Consider the following 21595-nt stretch of genomic DNA (forward strand, 5'->3'; position numbering starts at 1 on the left):
GGGAGGTAATGGACAAGTTGGATAGAGAACCAACTTCAGCCAGGAAAGATATCCAGCCTCTGATACAATACCATGTGATCCTGGGCAGGTCACTAACCTAAAAAATTGATCTAGGTAACTCAAGTTTGAGTTGTTGCTGACATGCATTAACTGAGGGAGTTTCTTCACCAAAGGGTACTACATATCAATGGAATCCTAGGCTTCACTTCCCTATCCCTCTAATCATAAAGATAATGAAAGAATAAGACCTTAAAAGTGCTCTATTTCAATGTTCTTTTCATAAATGAGGTTATTAGTAGGAGCTCCAGAATCCTGTTTAATGTGTTCTGTATCTCCCCCAGTACCTAGCACAGTATTCTGTATACACTAGGGGTTTAATGATTCACTGAATTGAAATGACCTGGTAGAATAGCAAAGGCTCCAGTGCTGCATTTCCAATCTTTGTTTCTCTTCAATAGAGACTATTCTGTATATGTGGATAAAGATGACTTAAGCAAACTTAATGATCACCCACTTATCTCTTTGCCTTACCATGGCTGATTTCTCATGCAAATAGTCAGAAAACTAGAATGTTGCTACTACTGCCCACCATAAATTTAATGACTTCGATTATTCACAATATTTAGAATAGGAAGGGATCTAAGATTTTTTTTTTATCTAATCCCTTAATACAAAGGGTAGGAAACAGAGGTCCATTGATGGACGCTAGATGGCTTGTACAAGGTTACACTGGAGAAAATGCATACCTGAATTTGAATCTTAAAACTACTTAAACCCTTATAATCAAGTCACAACACTTTACATGTCTCAGCTAAAGTACAATCGGATACTTACACATTGGTATTGAATTAAAGAAAGTAGTACATAGAACACTTTCAAAAAAACAGGATTTTATAGAATCTGAGTGTGTCAGGAATAAAAATTAGGTTGGAATTCCAATTTATTTCTCTGGACCCTGGGTTTTCTAGCTTTAAAAGGAGAGGGCTGAATGATCTCTAAATTATCTCCCAGCTCTAACATTAGTTGGTTTCCAATTCCAGCGGTTTAGTTGAGATTTTCTTGGGGCATATTTGTTGACAGGACGACTCTAGATTTGTTTGAAGTAGCAAAATCCTCGGTATACTCATGGACTAGTGAGGTGGGAAGACATCAGAGGAGAATGTAACTAAGTCAGGATACAGTCTTTCATGCTGATAATACATGCTGACATCAGTTTAAGAGCTGATCTGATGCATGACTTCCAGCTTCCCTGCCACTCACCCTCAGTACCACTTGAGTGGGGATCAACCCAAGATCTATGTAGGGTGATGCTGTCAGATATGGTGCCAAGTTCTCCTGTGTCCTCTATCTCAGGAGTGGTTAACACCTGGAGGGGAAACGGTTAGAACTGTGCATGTGGTGAGAGATGTCTTCATTTTGGAAAGGGGCCAGATTACAGTGACAGACATCTACAATAGTGGTTCAGTGAAAGGTAAGCTTTTTTTAGGCTGAAAAGGGAAGTGAATGAATCCAGTCTTTCTCAATACAAACTTACAACATAACCCAGTTTGTTAATGAACTTCTCAAACTACCTAGAAAACCAATTCAGGTCTTTCCAAAGCCTGTCTTTAGGCACCCTTCCTGTTTTGAGACGGAATACAACACTTTTTGCTCAGGTTAACTAATTTTAATAATTTTCCTTTTTTTTCTGAGCTCACACAACTACTATAAAAATCAGTAACAGATGGTTAGGGAATTTCCAAGCTCAAATTCACCCATCTGTTTACAGAGGTACATTCCCAGTTTTCTCATTTCTTGAAGTATATGAATTCCCTTCATTCTCTTATCAGTTACCACCCACCCAGACCCTTGAGCTCGACTCAGCACTGTTGGTTAAGAGTTCTTGGTGTTATTCTAAGAACACATTCAGTCCTTCTCTCCTCCCCTCTTAACCTCGAACATGCTTTGTAGACAAGAATGATTAATCTTTTCACACCAGAGATGAGGACCAAGAAAATGTCTACTAAATATTTGACTAGTAAAAAAATCTAAAATTTAACTATTTCCGATATAGCAAGGGCTGCTTTAAGTCATCTTTATGGCACTTTGTTGAGCTTCCTAAAGTACTGATTTCCCTTGGTGCTCTACTTTCTAGAGGTAAAAGGAAAAGCTTCAGTGCTTGACTACCTTGTTCTTGTCCTGGTGCCTTGTTAATGAAGAGCACTGTAACCATGATCAGTGACCAAATAAACACACATAAGATAAAAGGCTAATTTTAATTTCTTTTTTTGCACACAACTGATGCAGCAAAAATTGGAAAGGAAGCCAATGATGGTGAAATCCTCTTTGTAGCAAATTCGAATAGGTCTAATTTCAAAGATACATGAAGAATTTCATAATAATTTCAAATGATTGTTAACTACATTTACTTGTAGTTGGAAAAAGATTTATTAACAATATTAAACACTACAAAATATCATTTCCCAATTGATAGCCAACTGTGAACAAGTTTTAAGAAATTCAAGCTATTAAAGACCATATGAAAATTATCTAAATCACTAGTCAAATTAAAGCAACTCTGATAAAAGCTTCTGATCAGACTCCAGATTTGCAAATTTGACTAAAGTGGGAGTTGCAGGTTAACAGGCACATTAATAGACAATAGGAGCTGTGAACTGGTAAGGTCATTCTGGAAAGCAAATAGATACTATGCTCCAAAATTACATTATGCAAACCCTTTGACCTAGGATTAGTTGGTACCCCCCCTCAAAAAAAGTCAAAGAAAAAGACCCATTTACTTTTTTTTTAAACTAAACATTAAGACTCCAGGACTCTTCTTGTTCATATTCATAAGCCTTCATCCAATACACATGAATCCTTATTGACCTTGGTCTAACAGCGACAATAAAGGGGTTCTGGTCAATTAGGGAATAGTGAAATGCAATATTTTATATAATACTATTTTGCCCTGAGAAACACAAAAGGGGCAATTTCAAAAATACTAGAGATTTATATGAACTGATACAAAATAAAAATTCACATTGACTTAACTGATCAAATGAACCTTGATTCCATGGAACAGTGATTAAGCATGCTTATCAAATGGGCAAATGTGACAAGATTCAGGTACAAAATTAAACATTTCTTAAACATGACTAGTGGATATTTGTCCTTTGTTCTCAAAGACTAAGACATCAGGGAGGGGATGCCATAAGCAAGTGAACTACACAAGTGAGTGAGGGGGTGCTGTGCTAAGTCACCTTTTCTCGCCTTCTCCAGAAACAGTCTATTGCAGTCAATCAGATCAAAGTTCACACAGCTAACAAATCATCAAGACAGATTTGAACTCGGATCCTTCTGACTCCAAGATTGGTAGAACTACACCTACTCCAGAGGATTAAGATTATAAAGCAGTTTCAGTTATTTCAAAACTATATTTAAATAGAGATCTAGAATACATGTATCAATGTACTGATGACCTACTATGTGCTTGGAAGTCAAATAAGTCTTTTATTAGAGGGAAAAACCTGCAAACCACATGAAAAAGCCATCCCAAGTTTATTTTCAAAAAACAGAAACACATCAGCAGGTACACAAAATGATAGAATTTCTCCTCAGGTCATACATTCACAAGGCAGAAACTTAACAATGACAATGCCTTTGGTATCCTTGGTTTTTTTTTTTTTAATGTAACAATATCCCCTTCACAGTGTAAACAAGTACTGTTGTGTTCTCTTACAGGTCCAGGAGGAAAGGAAGGCACAACTTGGCAAAAAGCTCATATGCACAGAATGATAAGGTAATACAGCCTGATTTATACAAATTACTAGCAATCTTGATCCACATTTAGTTTCTTGACCTTCCATGGTTAGGGGGTAGCACTCAATGATTTCCCATAACACAAGTCAGGGTTCTCCTTTCTTCCCTCCCCGCCCAAGAGTCACGTTATAGTCATGTTTAATCTTTAACTTTACATTTTATTACATGTACAAATCAGATACAATAAGGACGAAAAGTCATCCAAGTTCAGTTGCTCCCATTAATATATCAACTTGTTGTTCGTTAGTGCATGGGAACAAGCAGTTTCAGTTCAGTGGTCATATTTGTAGAAAAATAGATACTACAGCTATGAAGAAAAAAAAATGAGGTAGATAAATTAAAGCTTAGACTCCAGGACTCTTCTTGTCCATATCCATAAACCTTCATCCAATACACACAAATCCTTATTGACCTTGGCATAAGAGTTAACAGTGAAATGAATGACAGAAAATGGGAATGCTCTTCCCTCCTCACCCCCCACCACAAGGCAGGCACTGCCTAGTCAAATTGTTACCTGAGAACCCCTTGTTAGGGAAGGGGGATGCAAGAGAGGAAATTTCCCCTTTGGTATTTAGTTATTAAAGTGGTGAGAAAACCCTGAAATGCTAGCTTTGGCACTCTTAGGGTGCTAGCTGAATTGTTCTTAAATGAGCAGCAACCAACACATAACATTAATTCCTTAGGGACTGACCAAAGTCCAGTAAATAAAGGCCTTTCCATTTATTTCAGATGCAAAGGTTGAGAGTCCTCATTCTACAACCTTAGTTTACAAAAAAAAAAATTACATTCAAGAAGTGAGAAAAAACCCCACAAGCAAGTCTAAAACTAAAAAAAGGATGGCAGACCTTCTACAATATTTACCCGCATAAACAGTAGCCCATCGTAAATTAGTTTTGTTTCTTTTTTCATTACTGCTCAGGGTTGTCTTTTGTCTCACTTTGTTAACAAAGCTCATAAGCAGCACCTTTAGTGGAGAAAATACTAATCTTTGGATGTACAACTCCTATAGCTTGTGTAAGACTATAGTTCGAATAGCAAAACTACTTTGCAAGACCCGCATCTTCTTTCCAAATAAAAGAACTCCTAAATTGTGTTTCTTTTTTTTGCAAAGCCAACACCATGATTGTAGAACTGCCCAAGTATAAAGACAACTACAGTCATTTTGCACATAAAAAACAAAACAAAAAGCCCAGAAAGTTGGGTTAGATTTTTTTCTTAAAGTGTATATTTGCTTCGCCTGTGTGTTCCAGGTTCCTTTTTAGCTGACTGCAATCTTGTTTTCTTCCAGGAAGTGAGGGAATTGATGTTTTGGGACACTGTCAGTAGCACTAGCTTTCTCCATAACATCAGGGTTAATCCCAGACTGTGACCCATCTATCTTGGAAACTGGGGCATTATTCATTACAGATCCTCCACCACTGATAGGAACTGGTAGTGCAGGGATAGGACCACTCTGAATCACGGATATCTCATTAGTCTTCATTGCTAAGCCATTGTTAATCACGGCTGCATACTGGTTCCAAACCGTGGGATCAAGATTCACTGCAGGAGGGACTATATCCTTTGGAAACATCTCAGATACCTTCTTGACATCATTACCCAGCAATGCTATGGTGTTATCGATAGATAGTCTCCTTCCACGTCGGGCAGAGTTGTTCCACATATGAGTTCCAACATGGACCTAGTGAAAGAGAAAAGAAATCAAATAAATCCCTAAATGCTATATAACTACAAAAGTCAGATATATTAACTTTAGTTGGATGAGATAAATCTCACCCAGGAATGAAATTGTTTGTCTTGTTGAAATTTTGAAGTATATAATGATTCAGGATTATAATTTTTTAAAACAATCTAATAAGAGTTCTTTCTAAGGAAACCTCCCAGTCCCATTGATATAATTCTATTTGCTAATTAAAATTGCCCTTCACCTAACCCTCTATAATCTGTTCTGGCCTCTTTGAGATCTCCTTGACTCCCATGAATTCAATTCTCTATACTGCTAATTCTTGAATCTACTTATCTAACCCTTACCTTTCCTATCTCCAAGTCTTACAGTCTCTACTTAGTCAACAAATCAAAACAAATGCCTAGATATCTCAAGCTCCATATTTCCAAAAGTCAACTCAGTATTCTTTACCCCCAAATCCTACCCTTGTCTTAACTTGACTTACTGTCCAGGAGCGTCACTATCCTCTTAAGTTACCCAGCTAGAAATAATCAGTTCAAGACTCTTCCCTCACTACTCATATTCAAGCTGTTATAAAATCCCATTGACTGCTTTTCTAATACTTTGCATAAGCAAGTCTCCTCTTCCTCTCTTCTGACTATAAAGTATCTTCCTATAAAGTATCTTCCCCATGCTAGCTAGTCCCATCTTCCAATTCAGCTTTATGTGAGCTAATCTTTCAATAAACTACAGTGGCTCCCTATCACCTCCAGCATCAAATTTAAAATCCATTGTTAGGCTTTTTAAAAATGCATAAAAACTGGCTCCTTCCAGTCTTACAATTTTTCTTCACCTCCATGAAGTGACACTGGCTTCTCCTTGCACTTACTGCATTTTCATTGGCTGTCCCTTATACATTGCTTTCCCAATGACTTCATTCTGAGATCTCAGTTTGTCTTGTATATATCTTACTTATTCATAATTTCTTAGAAGTACGGACTAACATTGCCTTTCTTTATATTCTTATAATTTCATACAGAGTCTGGCAAATAGTAGGCTCTATTTGAATGCCTGCTGATTTGACTTTCATTTCCTTCTTTCCCTTCATTTGAAATACTTATTTACCTTTAAATTTCCTTTGGTTGTAAAGGCCCTTCCACAAATGGTGCAAGCAAAAGGCTTTTCACCAGTATGAGTACGCTCATGGATCTGAAGAGCACTGGCTGATGAGAAGTTCTTTCCACAAGTGTTACAAATATGCTGCTTAGCAGTACGTCGAGGTGGAGCCACTATCAAGGGGGCCACCCCTGGGGACAAAGCAGGAGGTCCAGAAAATGGGCTACTGCTTAGGGGTCGATCTCCAGGACCTTCAGCTTTGATCAAGGCTGGTGGAACTCTGATAAAGGTAGGAGGAATACTACCTCGACCTAAAAGACAAGAAAATAAAAATGCATTAGATAATATTAAGGTATATTTTAAGGTAAATTAACAAATATCCTTTAAGTGTCTGAAGAAAAATAAAAGATTTAGCAAAATAGAACTTTTTAAAACAACCTGGGGATGGTTTTAATCTTGTGATGAAATTAACCTTCACTTCCTGGGATACTGATATGATACATACAAAAGGACCATCACAAGAGTACTGATAAAGCCTAGCATAAATTAAAACAAAAAACAGTAACTGAAGACAAGATTTCATCCTAGATCTTAGACTAAGTAAAGAACTCAATTGGGATTGAGTCTGCTTGGTCCAAGAAAGCAGGATTAGGACCATTTGATGTATCTGAAGGGGGGGGGGGGGCAAGCTAGGTGAATCAGTGGTTAGAGCACAGGCCCTGGAGTCAGGGGTTGAAAACTGGCCTCAGACACTTAATAATTGCCTATGTGACCTTGGGTGTTGCCTTGCCAAAAAAAAAAAAAAAAAAAAAAAAAAAAAAAAAAAAAAGATTTCAGTTTAAAAACTGCCTAGCCCTAAACAGCAAAGATGTGTGGTACCATAGGGTACTAAGCTGAAACAAATTTCACCAATAATTCCTGTGAGATCTTGGGCTAGTGATGTCTTTACAAAAAAAAGCTGAAACTCTTGGGAACCCTCCTAAGGGGTCCCTGGGAAAATGAGATCATGTTGGGGAGAGGGGGGCAGGATGGGATAAAAATCAAATGATAAAAATTGACCCCATCCTGTATACATGTAAAAAAATGTAAGGCTCTATAGAAAGCCCAGATATTTTAACATGAATATAACTGTCTCTCTAGCAATAGAAATTTCACCTAAAAATCAAGATGATTGCTTGATGACATTAAGTTCAGGGACTGGCAAAAAAGAGGGTTTTTTTAAAAAACACTTTTAGATCATGGATCATGTTAAAAAAAAAGAACAGGAGGCAAGTCATACAGCTATTGTTTGCCAACTCTCTGATGTAGTTGAATTTCTATTCAAGTATGGCTAGGATTAGAATTAATGAGGTTATGAGGTTTCCTTAATAAGAGATTCAGTGACTGATATTCTATGAAGTGCTCTTTTTAAAAATCAGGGCTTTTTCTCCCTATGCAGCAATAAATACCTACCATACTCCCCATTTGTAAAATTTAACCCAGGTTCTTCCTTGATGACCTTTCGGCCAATATTGGCATAAGTTAAATCCAAAGCACCATCACCTTCAATTTCTGCTGGAGGGTTTTCGGGTCCTTCAATCTTACTCCCCATGTCATCATGATTGATTAAGCCAGGTGACTTGGACCTAATACTTTCAGCTTGACTATTTGCTGGAGATAATGCTTGGAATGATGCAGACTCTGGACTTCGACCATTTTGGTAATCTTGATCTCCCATTACAGATGAGGAGTCATTGGTCATAGCATCACTCTCTGCAGAACTTGACTTCAGGCTACTCTGCCGCTGAAGACTCAGAGATGGATTGCCCATTTTCCCTGGGCCCTCTAATACTGAGATGCTGGTAAATGCCACAGGTGGAATTTCTGACTGAGTATCAGTAAATGGAGTAGATGGTTTAGATGAACCACTAGGAGCATCTTGGGAGTCCAAGTCTTCCATGTCAACAATGCTTTCAATAGTATCATCAATGCAACTGGCAAGAACATCTCCATTTTTCTCATTGATAACAGCTGGATCCATATCAACATGATCACAGGAATTCTCAGGCATAGGGGTGTTAGGAATTTGGCCACCCATATGCATTCGAATATGCTGCTGCAACACTACTGCATTGGTAAATTTCTTTTGGCAAATGGGGCAAGAATGTTGCATTTTTAAAGGAGTATTGGCTCGATGAACTCCATAATGAGTCTTAAGATTCCCTTTTGTGGAGAATGCTCTGCCACAGATCTTACATTTGAATGGTCTCTCCCCAGTATGAGTGCGATAATGCATTTTCAGAGAACTTGTGCAGCTTAGAACTCTATGACAGATGATACATTCATTGGGGTCACTAGTAGCCTTATCAATGTTTTCTACCAGCTGTTGTAACTTCAAAGTCTCAGACCCCTGCTCAGCAGCCCCACTGCCTGAGAAACCATCAATGCTACTACCAGCCTGTGGGGAACTCATGCTCTGCTCTGTCCCAGATTCGTGACTGGTCACACCAGAAGATGTGGAACCTCCTTCGCTCTCTGGGGAAGGCCTGGACTGCAGATCACTGGGAAAAGCACCAAGTGAGTCTTTGGGGGTCAAAGACAAACTCTGAGGTAAGCTTAGGGAAGGAGTTCCAGTGGTCAGGGGAGGTTTGCTGTCCACAATCATATTTGATTCATCCATGGGTACAGATAGACCACATGAGATCCCATTGGTACTTGTCAGGCTATCCAGGTGTTCAGGGACTGGGTGGGGATTCATTTTTACTTGGGGATACTTGTCTTTATGGCGTTGGAAATGAACCTTCAAATTCCCCTTAGTGGTAAAGCGATTGCCACAGATGTTGCATTTGTATGGTCTCTCCCCAGTATGGGATCGGAGATGAATTTGCAAGGCACTGTCATTTCCAAATACCTTGCCACAGAATTTGCATTTGTGCTTGAAGAAGGGTTCCTCAGCATTTGGTTTGCTCTCGGAAACAGTGATGTTGGGAGGTTTCCCCTTCCCTTTCTTGGATGAGTCCAACACAGAAGATACTGAAGGGAATGTATTCTGGAAAAGAACTGAGCCAGAAGACTGAGGTAGTAAAGGATTTGGAAGACGAGACATCGTATTAGGAAGAATCCTGTTTGTATCAGGCTTTAAAGAGAAAGATGATAGCCCAGAGGCCACTGAGCCAGTAGTTGGGATACCTATATTAGCATGAGGTAGTTTGTTTTGTTTCAAGGATTCCAGTGACAGGCTCTGGGTTCCAGCCTTTTGTCCAACTAAAGCCAAAGCAGTGGAAAGATGCTGGGACATATGAGTACCCAGTGTTTTCAAAGCATCAGAGCCATGAGAGACTGATGGGTGCTGGCCACTGGTAGCCATCATGGTCATTTGTACACGGATCTGCTCAGTGAGCTGGATTTGCTGAAGTTGTTGTTGCTGGAGACTCATTAGTTGTTCCAGGATCATGGGGAAGGTGCCAAAACCCTGGACTGGTAAAGACACAGCATCAGCACTTCTTTGATTCACAGCTACCTTGGTTCCCCGTAGTGTTTGTAAAGTCACATTAGTGTTAGGAACTTTGCCTTTTGGTAAATAGCTTATCCCATGGGGTGTAGGAGGGGCCGTGGGCTCTGTTTTCAGATAGGCTCCTGCCTCCACACCAGACTTTTCTTTCTTGTCCACAGAACCAGTGCAATTCTTTGAATGACTGTCTTTATTGCCCTGACTTTCCAAACGTTCGATTGGAAAATTCTCTGTTGGAGCTGGAGTAACTTCTGTAAAGACCTCAGGAGGTGCTGTCCCCTCACTGTCATTCATGATTAAGACAGGTGGATTTTTAGTGCAATTTTTCTTATGTTCCAAGAATTCGGAAAGGCTGAAGAACTCTGCACAACATTTTTCACAGATATTAGTTTCCTCAGTTCGACAGCGTTTAACTCTTCCCCTTATTCCCTCTCCATCTCCAGGACAGTTTGGTGGACCACCTAAAGAGGAAAAAAAAAATTCAATACAGACAAACTATATCCTATCAAATATGAGGATGAATCCAAGAACACAGGATATTTATGTTAGATAAAGCTAACTTTAACTGGCAAAATATTGAGAGAAAAATGTTATAGCAGCCCTAGTCATGTAGCTAAGTGGTACAGTGATAGTGTGGGGACAGGAAGATCTCCCCCCTTAATCAGGCTTCAGTCATTTATTAGCTGGACGACCTGGAAGTTGGAAAAGGAAATAAATGATAAAACTGGTATTTTGCCAAGGAAACTCCAAATGGGGAGTTGCACATGACTGAATGACAATAAAGCACCTCTAGAAGGAAAAGGAACTGGAAAAGGAGAATACAAGAGCTCAGAAATGGGAAAGAGGTAAGGAGAAAGTTGACCACAAACTACTTCCATCTAATCTGTTTTCATCTAATATTTTACAAATTCTTAAATAAACTAAAGTTGGAGTTCCCAGACTGCACAACTATAAAAGCAGCAGAAATGAGACAAATTTTGGTCCCTTGACTTCAAGTCCAATCGCTATTGAATTGTTTATCCTCCCCAAAGGGAAGGGGGAGAGGGGTCAGTTGCAAAAGAATGTTCAGAAGGACAAGTTGGTTGGTGTACTCATTTTTCTTTATCTACATTAATGTCCAACATGCTAGTAAACCATGTAAGGGAAGGCAAATATGCACAGGTCAGTGTTTGGTCTACTCTGTTTCACAGCATTTTGCTACATAAAAAGACTTCTTGGCTTTTTCACATGAACAGGGAGTTTATGCAATGAGGCACAAGTTCCCCTTGTGTTCCCTATCTATTATGTCATTTGTTGAGACTTTTTCCCCATCCAGGTCTCTAGTTTCCCAGGCTGCCTAAGGCAGGGCAAGGGGCAGATAATGGTGCTAAAATTAAAAAGTTCAAAAGCTGGACAGCATCAGACATTGCAGGTTTGGCAGAGTAGAACTATTATAAATGCTTATTCCCTTCCCTTCCCCCACCCCCCAGAAGGTAGCTCAACAGTAGCAGTCTAAATTCTGGGTCCTAGGAACAAAGTGGTAGATTAAATATTCCTGAGCCCTTCTAAATATACTTAAAAACTGTAAAATGACAATATTGCATAGTCCTCCTATGTCCATAGCTGCAATTAGCTAGGAATTAAAAAATTCAGTCTTTGAATGAATTCATAGAAAGGGCAATTAATAAACCTTAGATAATTCCTAATTGATCAGACTTTCAGTTTGTTATCCATGAAATCAAATCATTCCATTTGTTTCTCTTCTCCCACAACAGAGACTGGTTTCTAAGAATTTGCTCCATAGTTCAGCTCCTTTAAATGATCTGAGTTTTTTATAGCATCCCTGAACTCTTACAGCTATATAGATGTCTTTAAAGGTACTGCAAGTCTAATGCCCTAAAATTAGAAACTCTTAAGAAGGACCTTCAAAATCTACCCATTGAAGAACACACAGTAAGGGTTCTATGACAGAGACCTTTAAAGTTAAAGGAAACCAAATGAAAGTTCAAATCCCACCTGTCTGACCTCAGTAAAGTCACAACATCTGAGACTAGATAAGTCTTTCCCCAATCCTTGTTTTAAATCCCATGAAGCCTAGCACATGGATGTTCCTGGTAAGTGGTCTATGTCAAGTGAAAGCACTGAAGGACTATATCTAAAGAGGCAAGAGCATTTCATTTCCCCTTTTAATTTTAAAGAACTATAACTTTGGAGGTACTGAGTTTGAGTCAACGATTAATTTTTTTATCTGGATTCATTAAAGAGTCTGATTGAAAAGTAGAATCCAATTCCAAGCCCAAACCCACTTTTTCTACTTTAAAGTTATATATATGGAGTCCTTTTTAAGTAGATATTACAATTTTTCCTTTTAAAAGATCTATTTTTCCAAGAAGCTCCACAATTTGTTTTTCAGATCTAGTCACTCTCCCTCTTCCCATCTATGTGCCTTGCTCAAACTGTTTCTGCTCCCATACTCCTGCCTATGCATCTACTAAAGTAAATATATAAAACTTACATTGAGGTTTTCTTCTCTTCTGAAACCTTTCAATTTCAGGGAGGAATTTATAATACTTATCTTTCATTGGTTTAAGTCAAGTTTATAGTCTTCAGAGAATTACTTTGTAACCACAGATATTAGCAATATTAGTAATCAGGGCTGGCTGGCTCTGGCCATTGCACTATGATGCTTTTTCTATCATATATCCATACATAAAAATTACCATAGATGCATGTGTGCATCTTCTAATGCATCTAAATTCAACCAAACCTAAAAGGACAAGCTGGAGACCAAATACCCTAAGTCCTTGGAGTCCCCTATGCTCAGCTCCCTGCCTTACAAATTCAAGTGAAACACAAATTTGATGCCTTGCCATCATTAGAAGAACCCCCTTTTCAAGATCTAGATTTGATTCTATGAAATTGTTAAGGTTATAGACTAGAATAAATGGACTTTTTGGTTTCAGGGACCTCTTTGCATTCTTAAAAATGGAGAACTCTTCCTAAAGAGCTTTTGTTTATATAGATTACATCTGTCAAAATTTACTTCATTAAATTTTAAACAGCTTGTTATTTGAAATTTTGACCTCATGATCAAAGGGGTTGGAAGAACTTTTGAGAACCCACTTAGTACATGATAGAACTTAATCTGATGTCAGTTCCCATTGATTCAATTATGATTAACATGCTGATGATTCTCAAAATCTACCCTTCCAGTTCTAAGCTCTCCTAACCCCCCAGATGTCAATTAGACAATTTATATCGAGATGTTCAGTAATTCAACATGCCCCAAACAGAATTCATTATTTTCCCTCAACCTTCAGTTCTTCCAATTCCAACCTTCCCTATTACTGTGGAGGGTACTGCTGTCCTCAAACTACTCCAATTCCTAACCAAGATGTCTTCCTGACTGCTTACTCACCATATCCCTTCTCTGCCAAGATCATAAGCTTCCCCTCCTTAATTGTTACATTAATTAGTCCCCTTCTCCCCAGACATTGTCACCAGCAAGTGCAGTCCTCTAAAATCTTCCTCCCTCCAGGTAATTGCAATAGTAGCCTGCTACAAAGTCTCTCAGACGATTCAACTGTCAAAGAGTGCTTCCTACAGCATAGATCTGATGTCAACTCCTTATTTCAACAAACTCTAGTGGTTCCCTAACTACCAGGATCAAATATAGAAACTTCCAATTATAGGCATTTCCTTTGTTTGCCCTCCATGCAAAGGATGCTTTTTCTAACCTCATTAGCTCATCCTCCTGACTGTGTTCAAGTTCCACCTTCTATAGGAGTTTTTTCTGATGCCTCAATCTAGTAAGTTCTTTTTATTGATTATTCAAATATATCCTGTGTATAACTTTCGTACTTATTTGTTCATTGTCCCCTTGAGGAAGAACTGTCTCTTTCCTTTCTTCAACTTCCCAGTTCCTGGTAATAAGATGTTTAATAAACTGACTGACCCAAGGCTTCCTATGCTATAATTACTAAGGAAAAAACTACAGCAAGGATTTTGAAAACCACGGACAGTGAATATTTCCCAAAGTGATTTACAGTTAGACCACCTAAAACAAACATTCTACAAGCCTGATTTGACAGTCTTTACTATGTATAATCATATAATCAGTATCATATCTAACAGTCTTAAAACTTCAATGGGGGGGGTTTACTTGTGTACAAAGCAAACCTGTGAAGCATGACTACATCCAAGGATCACCTCTATCCAAATAGTGTATCAATGTTTGCAAAGTAGCAAGAGGGGGCCTTGGAAGAACATTGTTCATGCACTCGGGTTAACCTCTTTTAAAAAAAAGGATTGTAGTTCTTCACTGTTTTCCCATCTCTCCACCTCCCCGAATTTCAGGAATGTTATCTCTCAGCATCTAGGTATCCAATAAGTTAGAAGAATGCCGGGACACCCAGCAGGGGTTTTAGATTCAATCAATGCCAAATGGATAGAAAATAACCTAATTCTAAGTAAGTCTTTGTCTTCTACAATAATAGATGAAATATTTAAGAATCTAGCAAACTCTCTAAACAGTATCTTGATGACATTTTTAACTTATCTCATTTGTTTCTGTAATAAAATTGAGGGGAAAAAAGTACTTCTGAAAATAAAAGGGCAATTATGTTTATCCTCAAAGTTACAAAACAGAAATCTTCTAAATCAATGATAGGTCTAAAAAAAAAAAAAAGTCCATGCTTTAGTTTTCATTCCTATCTTTACTTTTTCTAAAAAGTATCCAATCTGAAATGCATTTAAAAATCAGGACCAAAGAACCAGTCTTTAAAGGAACACTTCAGCCAAACACTAATATCTTCCAAAATTTAGTTTCTACTCATTAAGTGCCACATTGCTGTAATTTTGCTCAAACCTTATATGGAACCTGAGCTGCTCTAGTCTTCAAACAAATCAATGAACCTCAGTTTCTTTCTTTGTGAAAAGTGAGGTGGGCATTTGGATGGTTTTCAAATTTAAGTTTTCCATCTGGTTCTCAATCTTTTTTTTAAGTCAAAGACTGAATTATTAGGTGAATGCAAGCCAATTGTGGGAACACTGGGTTGAAAGTAACTTTCTTTTTGGGGGGAGGAGGAAGGTATGTTAAATCCAAGGCAATTTTCAAAATGGTCATAGAAAGGCTGGGTTAAGTAACTTTACAAATATCTTCTCATTTGATCTTCCTAACAATTCGAGAGACAGAACTACTATTCCTAACAGGTTTACTTCTAGTGCAAGGGCACACAGAAGTGCCTGAGGCTCTTATGTCCAATCCACTGGCTGGTTTTGTTAACTGCCCTGCCCTCTCAATCTGTGTTAAAAAAGAATTTTCCCAATATAGCAAAGAGATTGGGAAACTAGTTTGTAAAAATCATAATCTCAATATTTTAAAATATCAGAAGCTACAAGATACACAAATGCAGGATCTGCTGACTTTAGATTCTCAGGAATCTATGATCAAAATATCCAAGTAACAATAACTTTCTAAACCTCAGTTTCCCCATCTAAAACAGGTTAGTAGATGATCTGAGGTCCCTTCTAGTTCTAAATCTAGAATGAGTTCTTCTATTCTTGCCTTACTGGATTCTTCCCTTAAGATTTAATGGGTATAAACACTCAGCTATTTATTTCACATGTAAAAAATATAAAGAAAAAAACAAAAAGGTGAGTTAGAGAAAGATACAAAATCCCAATTTAATTGTGCCTTTCTCAGTAAAGGCTCAGAAAGAATGTTAGTAATAAGATAAAAACTCCCAACATCAAAACATTTGTGCAAGCTAAAAAAAAAATTCTAAGTATCCTAATTCTAAGTCTGATATCCATTATCACCTCTAACACCAATGCCTATAAAATAGGCTAGGAAGGGCAAGGTTATTTCTTTATAACACTGCCTAGGGGCAGCAGTCCCAGACAATAGATTATCAAGTAAGTGGAATGATATATCTAAACTCAAAAAATGTAGTTGGGAAAGGGGATTGAAAAGTAGTCCACCTAATAACCACAAAGTAACTTTTTGAGGTTGTGTTCAAATGCTACATTCTTTGTATACCACATTTTGCAATTCAAACTTTAAGTGGCCAACTAGAAGTTAAGTATCAAGTTAAGAAATATGCATGCTTCTTTCCCCTCCTCCTTCTCAATCCAATAGGAAATTTAAACTGAATTTAATAATAGTATCTACCCAACAAAAAGTTTCCAGTAATATAACTTTACCAAGCTCCATAAGAAGCTCCCCTTAATCCTTAAGGCTTTACATTTCCAGCAAGTTTAAGAACTAACGCAGAAGAGCTTTCCTTCAAAATAAGATTTTTAATTCTTAAATTTTAGATAGCCAATTTAAAAGGTATAAATCTTAGACTTAAAAGACTGTAATCCAGTGTGGCACAATGGGCATTTTAAACCCTTTAGAGAAAATGCTAATTTTAGGTATGTAGCATTATTCCTCTGACCACCTGCTGATTTTTTGATCTGCTAATTGATTGTTCCACAACTACGACTATTTTCCTCCCAAAAATGTCATTGTTTTCAGAGGTGGGACTCAAATTGCCTTGCAAATTAGGTCAGCCCAACCTTAAAAAGCAAAGCATACACACCTAGACCTCTAGATCAGTCATTAATAACCTTAGTAGAGTATTAATGATATTTGAAAATTCTTTTGTTCTAATTATTTTACCAAGTATTTCAGCATCCAAAATGCTTTCAAAATACAAATCTGGGAATTTAAAAGCCCTCCAAATTCCTACTGTAAGAGAAAACCCTCTGTCCGGAATAATACTGGCTTTCAAGGCTTCCCCCCCCCCACTGCTTCTGATAGCAATCACAAACAAAAGTTGATAGATTTGTTATGTTTTCAGGTTGAATCACAGCAGTTTCTGCCACTCTTTTGGGAAGCTCAACTTTACTGCCAAAAAAAAAAAAAAGAGGTCCCCCCCAGAATGATAGGGGATCCTAAAGCAACTAAACTGGGGAAAGTTTGCAAACCCAGAATTTAGGAAGGTAGCAGAGGAGCGGAGCAGTGTCACCAACAGATCATAAGGCCGAGGATGTCAGCTGCCCAACTTTACCCAAAACTACTTCATAAAACAGAAACAAGACAAGGTGAGTTACCTGAGGAAAGATGGGGGGAGGGGAAAGAGGATACTTAGCCGATGTTTAGCTGAACTCTAGATGGCGCCAGTTAGCAGTTCAGTTTTCCACCGGTATACAGCTACAGTATGTTAGCAATAAGACCTAAAATTAAGTGCAAACTTGCTTCTGATTAACAAAGACCTCCCAACCCTCCCATTCAAAAGTGAGAACACCTAGAGGGTATTTTCAAACAATAATGGCCTGAAAAATGCTGATTGGGCTGCCTTTGAGAAATAAATTTTTAGAGTCCAAAATTTTACTCAACTTTTGCACTGAAATAAGATAGGCACTTAAAGGCGCTCAGGTAAATGTTCGGTTAGAAAATTCAACCAACTTAGCCGAGTCCTCCCCCATCCCCAAATTTAGCCTGTGTAGCCCTCATCGTTAACCCTTTTGTCTTTGGCTGGTCCCTAGAGGCAGTTCACCAGTAGTGGGCTGCGATTTACATGTGGAATCATCACCTCCGCCCCCCAGCCTAACCAAAGGCACAAAGGAAAAACAGTCATGCATTAAACATGGGATTTATTGCCTTCCAGGCGAATCCAAGCTCCCCCCAGCCACTATTAAGCCAGACTTCCCCCAACCAACTACATTTGGTTCCCCTCCCGAAGAAATATCCCTTGTATATACAACTCTGCGTGCGGATGCAGCGGCTCAAGGGCTTCAGACTTCTTAAAAAAAAAAAACAACGGGGAGAATAAGTTTGGATTCTTCTAGAAACTTGCGTTAAAAAGCCCAAGTAGCTTTTTAAAAGCACGCAACCAAATCCTTCCCGGGAGGAGGGTGTGGCTGTTAAATTTAACTCCTTTAACTATTTCAAGAATTATTAATTGGAAACCAATCGAAATTCTCGTTCCTCTTCAGATATCAATGGGTCAGTGTTGGAAACTAAGGCTGGCCCGAGACCCCTTTGAGGTTCACCACGCTCACCCCCCAACATAGCTGCTTTCGGTGTCTTACAAACGGAACCCCAGAACTCTAGAAGCCATGTAGCCACCACACACACAACCCGAGACAATTTGGCGGCGTGGGAGGGGGTGAGGAGAAGGAAAGAATGGAGATAAGTGGAGCTGGAATATCTAAATCCCTCGCATCGGAAGCGGCTAAGAAACTTTCCACCTCTAAGTCGGGGTGGGGGGGAATAGGAAAAGAAGGGTCAGAGTGGAGTGGAGGGGCTCTTCTATTTCTGGAGAGAAACCTGAAGCTAAATGACCAACCGCCCCCCCCCCCCCAGTCGCTAGCTCCTCCACCCCGCCCCAGCCATCCAACCATCCCTTTCCCGTCCCCCCCCCCCCGCATTATGGGGCGCCCTCAGAAGAGCTGCAAAGAGTCGGAGTTCACTCCAAAAAAAAAAAAAAAGCGACCACACAACACCCATTCCCCAACCGGCCGGACCCCATTAGCTCACCGCGGGTTATTTTAGGAAGTCGGAAATCAAAGATGGCTGGAGGTCAGGCTACAAAGGTCCGGGGCGACCGCGATAGCCCGGGGGCGGGGGGAGGATAAAGCAGTAAGCTGCACCCTTCCATCACTCCCCGAGGTCCCCCAAGGGGAGGGCGAGTCCGGAGGCAGATCCCACGAGCTGCCGGCGCCCCCGGGGAGCTTAGAGGTCAGGGGGTCCGCGACTCTGGCCTCCCGCCTGCCTCCCTCCCCCTCCAGTGCCCCCCGCCCCGCCTTCGCCCAGGGTGGAGGTGGGCGAGGAGCCCAGAGCAGGTCGCGTGCGCAACAGTTCGTATCCCCCCCGGGGGTACACCCCCGCCGACCCCAGCCCCAGATGAACCGAAGGGCGGGGAGGAGGAAGCCTCGGGAGAGGGAGCGCAGAGCCCGGGACAGGAGACGGGCGCCCGGCACGGTTCCTTCAGTCCACCTTGGACCGCTCCTGAGCCACAGCTGCTGCCCCGGCCCGAAAGTCTGGGGCGGAGACGGTGCCCGGCCTCAGTATGCCCCCTCGCCGTCAAAAAGCAAAAAACCCCGGGTGTCCCGGAGTCCGGGGAGAGAAGCCCCGACCGGGGCCGGGAGGGGCCGCCCGCTCGCCCGCGTGTTCCCGGGCTCCGTCCCCGGCCGTCGGGCCGGGTTCCGAAGGGACCCGACCCGGAGGGAGACGCTCCCTCCCTCGGCCACTCACCGTGCTCGGCTGCTCCGGCGGCTGGGGTCGCAGCGGAGGAGGCAGCGGCCACCGACGAGCAGGCGGCCGCATCTGGGAGCTGCTGAGGCTCTTCGGAGGAGTTGATGTGCTGGGGCTTCGCCTGCTTGCGTCTCGACATGGTTCGAGCATCGGGAGCAAAATTGTAGCAATTATTTTCCCCTTCACAACAAATTCCTAGAGTTGGGAAATAACCCCCTTCGGCTGGAACGCGCATGTCAGAGTAATTATGATTATCAATAATGCATTGCGATTTATCATGAGCCCTGACAGCTGATTGGCCTGGGTCCAAAAGCTCACAGATTATTTAAATAAGTGCTCATTGATCAGGGTGGGGAGGGGGATTATGGGTTTTGTAGTCCCGTCCCTGAACGGTTCTCTCCGCCTGTGACAAAGACTTGAGTATCGAGGGAGTTAAGCTAATTAGCATGCATGTTCAGATTGGCTCCCGGGACATAATGAAATTCGAGGGGACCCGTTGTGGTACCCCATGAAAATATACACACGCCTGCAAACATTTGTTTTTCCAAATGGAGACTTAAAGATAGCTCTGTGTCTAGAGCCTTTTTTTGAGTGGCGTCCTTTAATTAATGTTTTGCAAAGGTAAAATTAGCACAGCTCGAGCCACCAAGTGGACTCCAGGTTCCTCTTTAAAAAAGGGTTTTAAGATGGGGGTGGGGGAGGGGCTGCTTGGGAGACAAGTTATCACCAGGCGCGTTTTGATGTGATCAAGTTATGAACTCGGGTTTCGCCTACAGTGGCTTAATTCTGGGTGTAATCGCTCTCAGGACGTTTTTAAGTTATTTTTTCCCTTCCTCTCACTTCCCCGCCCCCCAAATAAACAACGATAGGAAAGATACCAGCACCTCTTAATTTTGGAAGTATCTTTTCAGTATCTAAATACTACCCCATCTAGCTACTTGTTCAGCAAAATCTCCTGGCGCCACAGGAGATGAGCTAGAGCTTAAATGTTAACTAATAGCTACAATGACTTCTCTATTGAATTCATGCTCATAAGGACTAGTTTATTGTTCTAATGTCACCTTGATTTTTCTACTTTAAAATGTTTCACTAATAAATTTATTGAATGGAGGTCGACTTCAACCAGGCGCTATTAAAAATAGTGATATAAAAACTGCAAGCAATTACTTTTCAGTCTTCTTTTAGTTGCCATAAAAGTCTGATCGTTATACGTTTTATTACACAGCCCAGTATTCTTTGTAGAAAAACAAAACCCCTTTCAAAAACTGTTGGAAAGCTGCTTTGCAACAGCGGGAGTATCAAAATAGCAATTGAAGATAGGTGCTATGATTCTAGTGTGAAAAAATGAGAAATAATCATTATTGACCCCCACACACACACACAAAGTACAACCTTTATCATGAAAAAGGTTCATAGTTCAAATAAGCCCACCAGCAAAACTGGGCTAGAACTTCTCTTATCATCCCGACACAATCACACACCTTTTGACACCAGAAAAGTCCTGGGGATTGTTAATTATACATATTTTTTTAACACTATATCACACGCCACTGAGTGCTTTATATGTAATGTGGCTCATTACATGCATGTTGAATGAATAAATGATCTTTCTTGCAGTCTTGTGTAAATCTTTGTGGTTTTTCATGAAGCAAATGGAAGTACAATCTTTCTCAAACTTTTATTTCATTGCAAAGGATTATGCAGATATAAACTTTTCTTCAACATCAGCTGTTTGCATTTTCTGGATTAACTGTAAAGGAGTCAGTCTATAAGTCAAGTAGGAATTGAAGATAATATGTGGGTAGGGCATTACTCTTTAAGTGAATTCAGCTGGATGTTTTCTATAACAGAAGGAGGATGTTGAATATTAGGTCATCCTAAACATTAATAATAATGATAATAAGTATCTTTTCAGTATCCAAACTACCTCATCTAACTACTTCTTGCTAATAACAGCAGTGATAATAATAAGTGTGTATTTATATATCACCTTATAGTTACAAAGCATTTTCCTGACAACATCCATACAAGTATATACAAGTAGTACAGTGATATCCCTATTTTGGATAAACTGCAACTGGTACTCAATGAAAAATACAAGGACTTGCTCAAGGTTCCAGACATTATAAACCCCTATTAGGGCAGTTGTTCTCAAACTGTTTTGGTCTCAGGACCCTTTACAATCTCAGAGTTATTAGGAATATTTTTGCTTATCATATGGGTTCAATTTTCTTTAATTATCATGTTAGAAATTAAAGCATCTTAGAATTATTATGAAAATAGATATGATTATATATATAAT

The 21595-nt window shown here is 39.9% G+C and overlaps 1 protein-coding gene across 3 annotated transcripts; it reads right to left on the reverse strand.

The window, feature by feature from the left end:
- Positions 1–384: 384 nt before the first annotated feature.
- On the reverse strand, positions 385–19708 carry SALL4 (spalt like transcription factor 4). 3 transcript variants are annotated; one of them, XM_074210267.1, is made up of 4 exons: positions 19294–19708; positions 8123–10531; positions 6590–6891; positions 385–5479 (listed from the first exon to the last, which is right to left on the reverse strand). In XM_074210267.1, the coding sequence occupies exons 1-4, from the start codon at positions 19526–19528 to the stop codon at positions 5057–5059; spliced, it is 3369 nt and encodes a 1122-aa protein (XP_074066368.1). In that variant the 5' UTR covers positions 19529–19708; the 3' UTR covers positions 385–5056. The 3 variants fall into 3 exon arrangements, with proteins under 3 accessions (XP_074066368.1, XP_074066367.1, XP_074066369.1); XM_074210266.1 differs by having other exon boundaries at positions 386–5479; positions 8033–10531; positions 19294–19707; XM_074210268.1 differs by lacking the exon at positions 19294–19708 and adding an exon at positions 18577–18758 and having other exon boundaries at positions 386–5479; positions 8033–10531.
- Positions 19709–21595: the final 1887 nt, after the last annotated feature.

This window comes from Macrotis lagotis, chromosome 1 (assembly GCF_037893015.1).
Source record: "Macrotis lagotis isolate mMagLag1 chromosome 1, bilby.v1.9.chrom.fasta, whole genome shotgun sequence".
Classification (NCBI taxonomy): domain Eukaryota; kingdom Metazoa; phylum Chordata; class Mammalia; order Peramelemorphia; family Peramelidae; genus Macrotis; species Macrotis lagotis.

Bases quoted from the DNA above. Each gene is read 5' to 3' on its own strand.
- SALL4 (XM_074210266.1), bottom strand. From the start codon at position 19,528: ATGCGCGTTCCAGCCGAAGGGGGTTATTTCCCAACTCTAGGAATTTGT. The intron at 10,532-19,293 runs GTGAGTGGCCGA...TTTCCTCTTTAG, and splicing joins CGCCGGAGCAGCCGAGCACG to GTGGTCCACCAAACTGTCCT. The intron at 5,480-6,589 runs GTAAATAAGTAT...CTCTTTCACTAG, and splicing joins CAACCAAAGGAAATTTAAAG to GTCCATGTTGGAACTCATAT.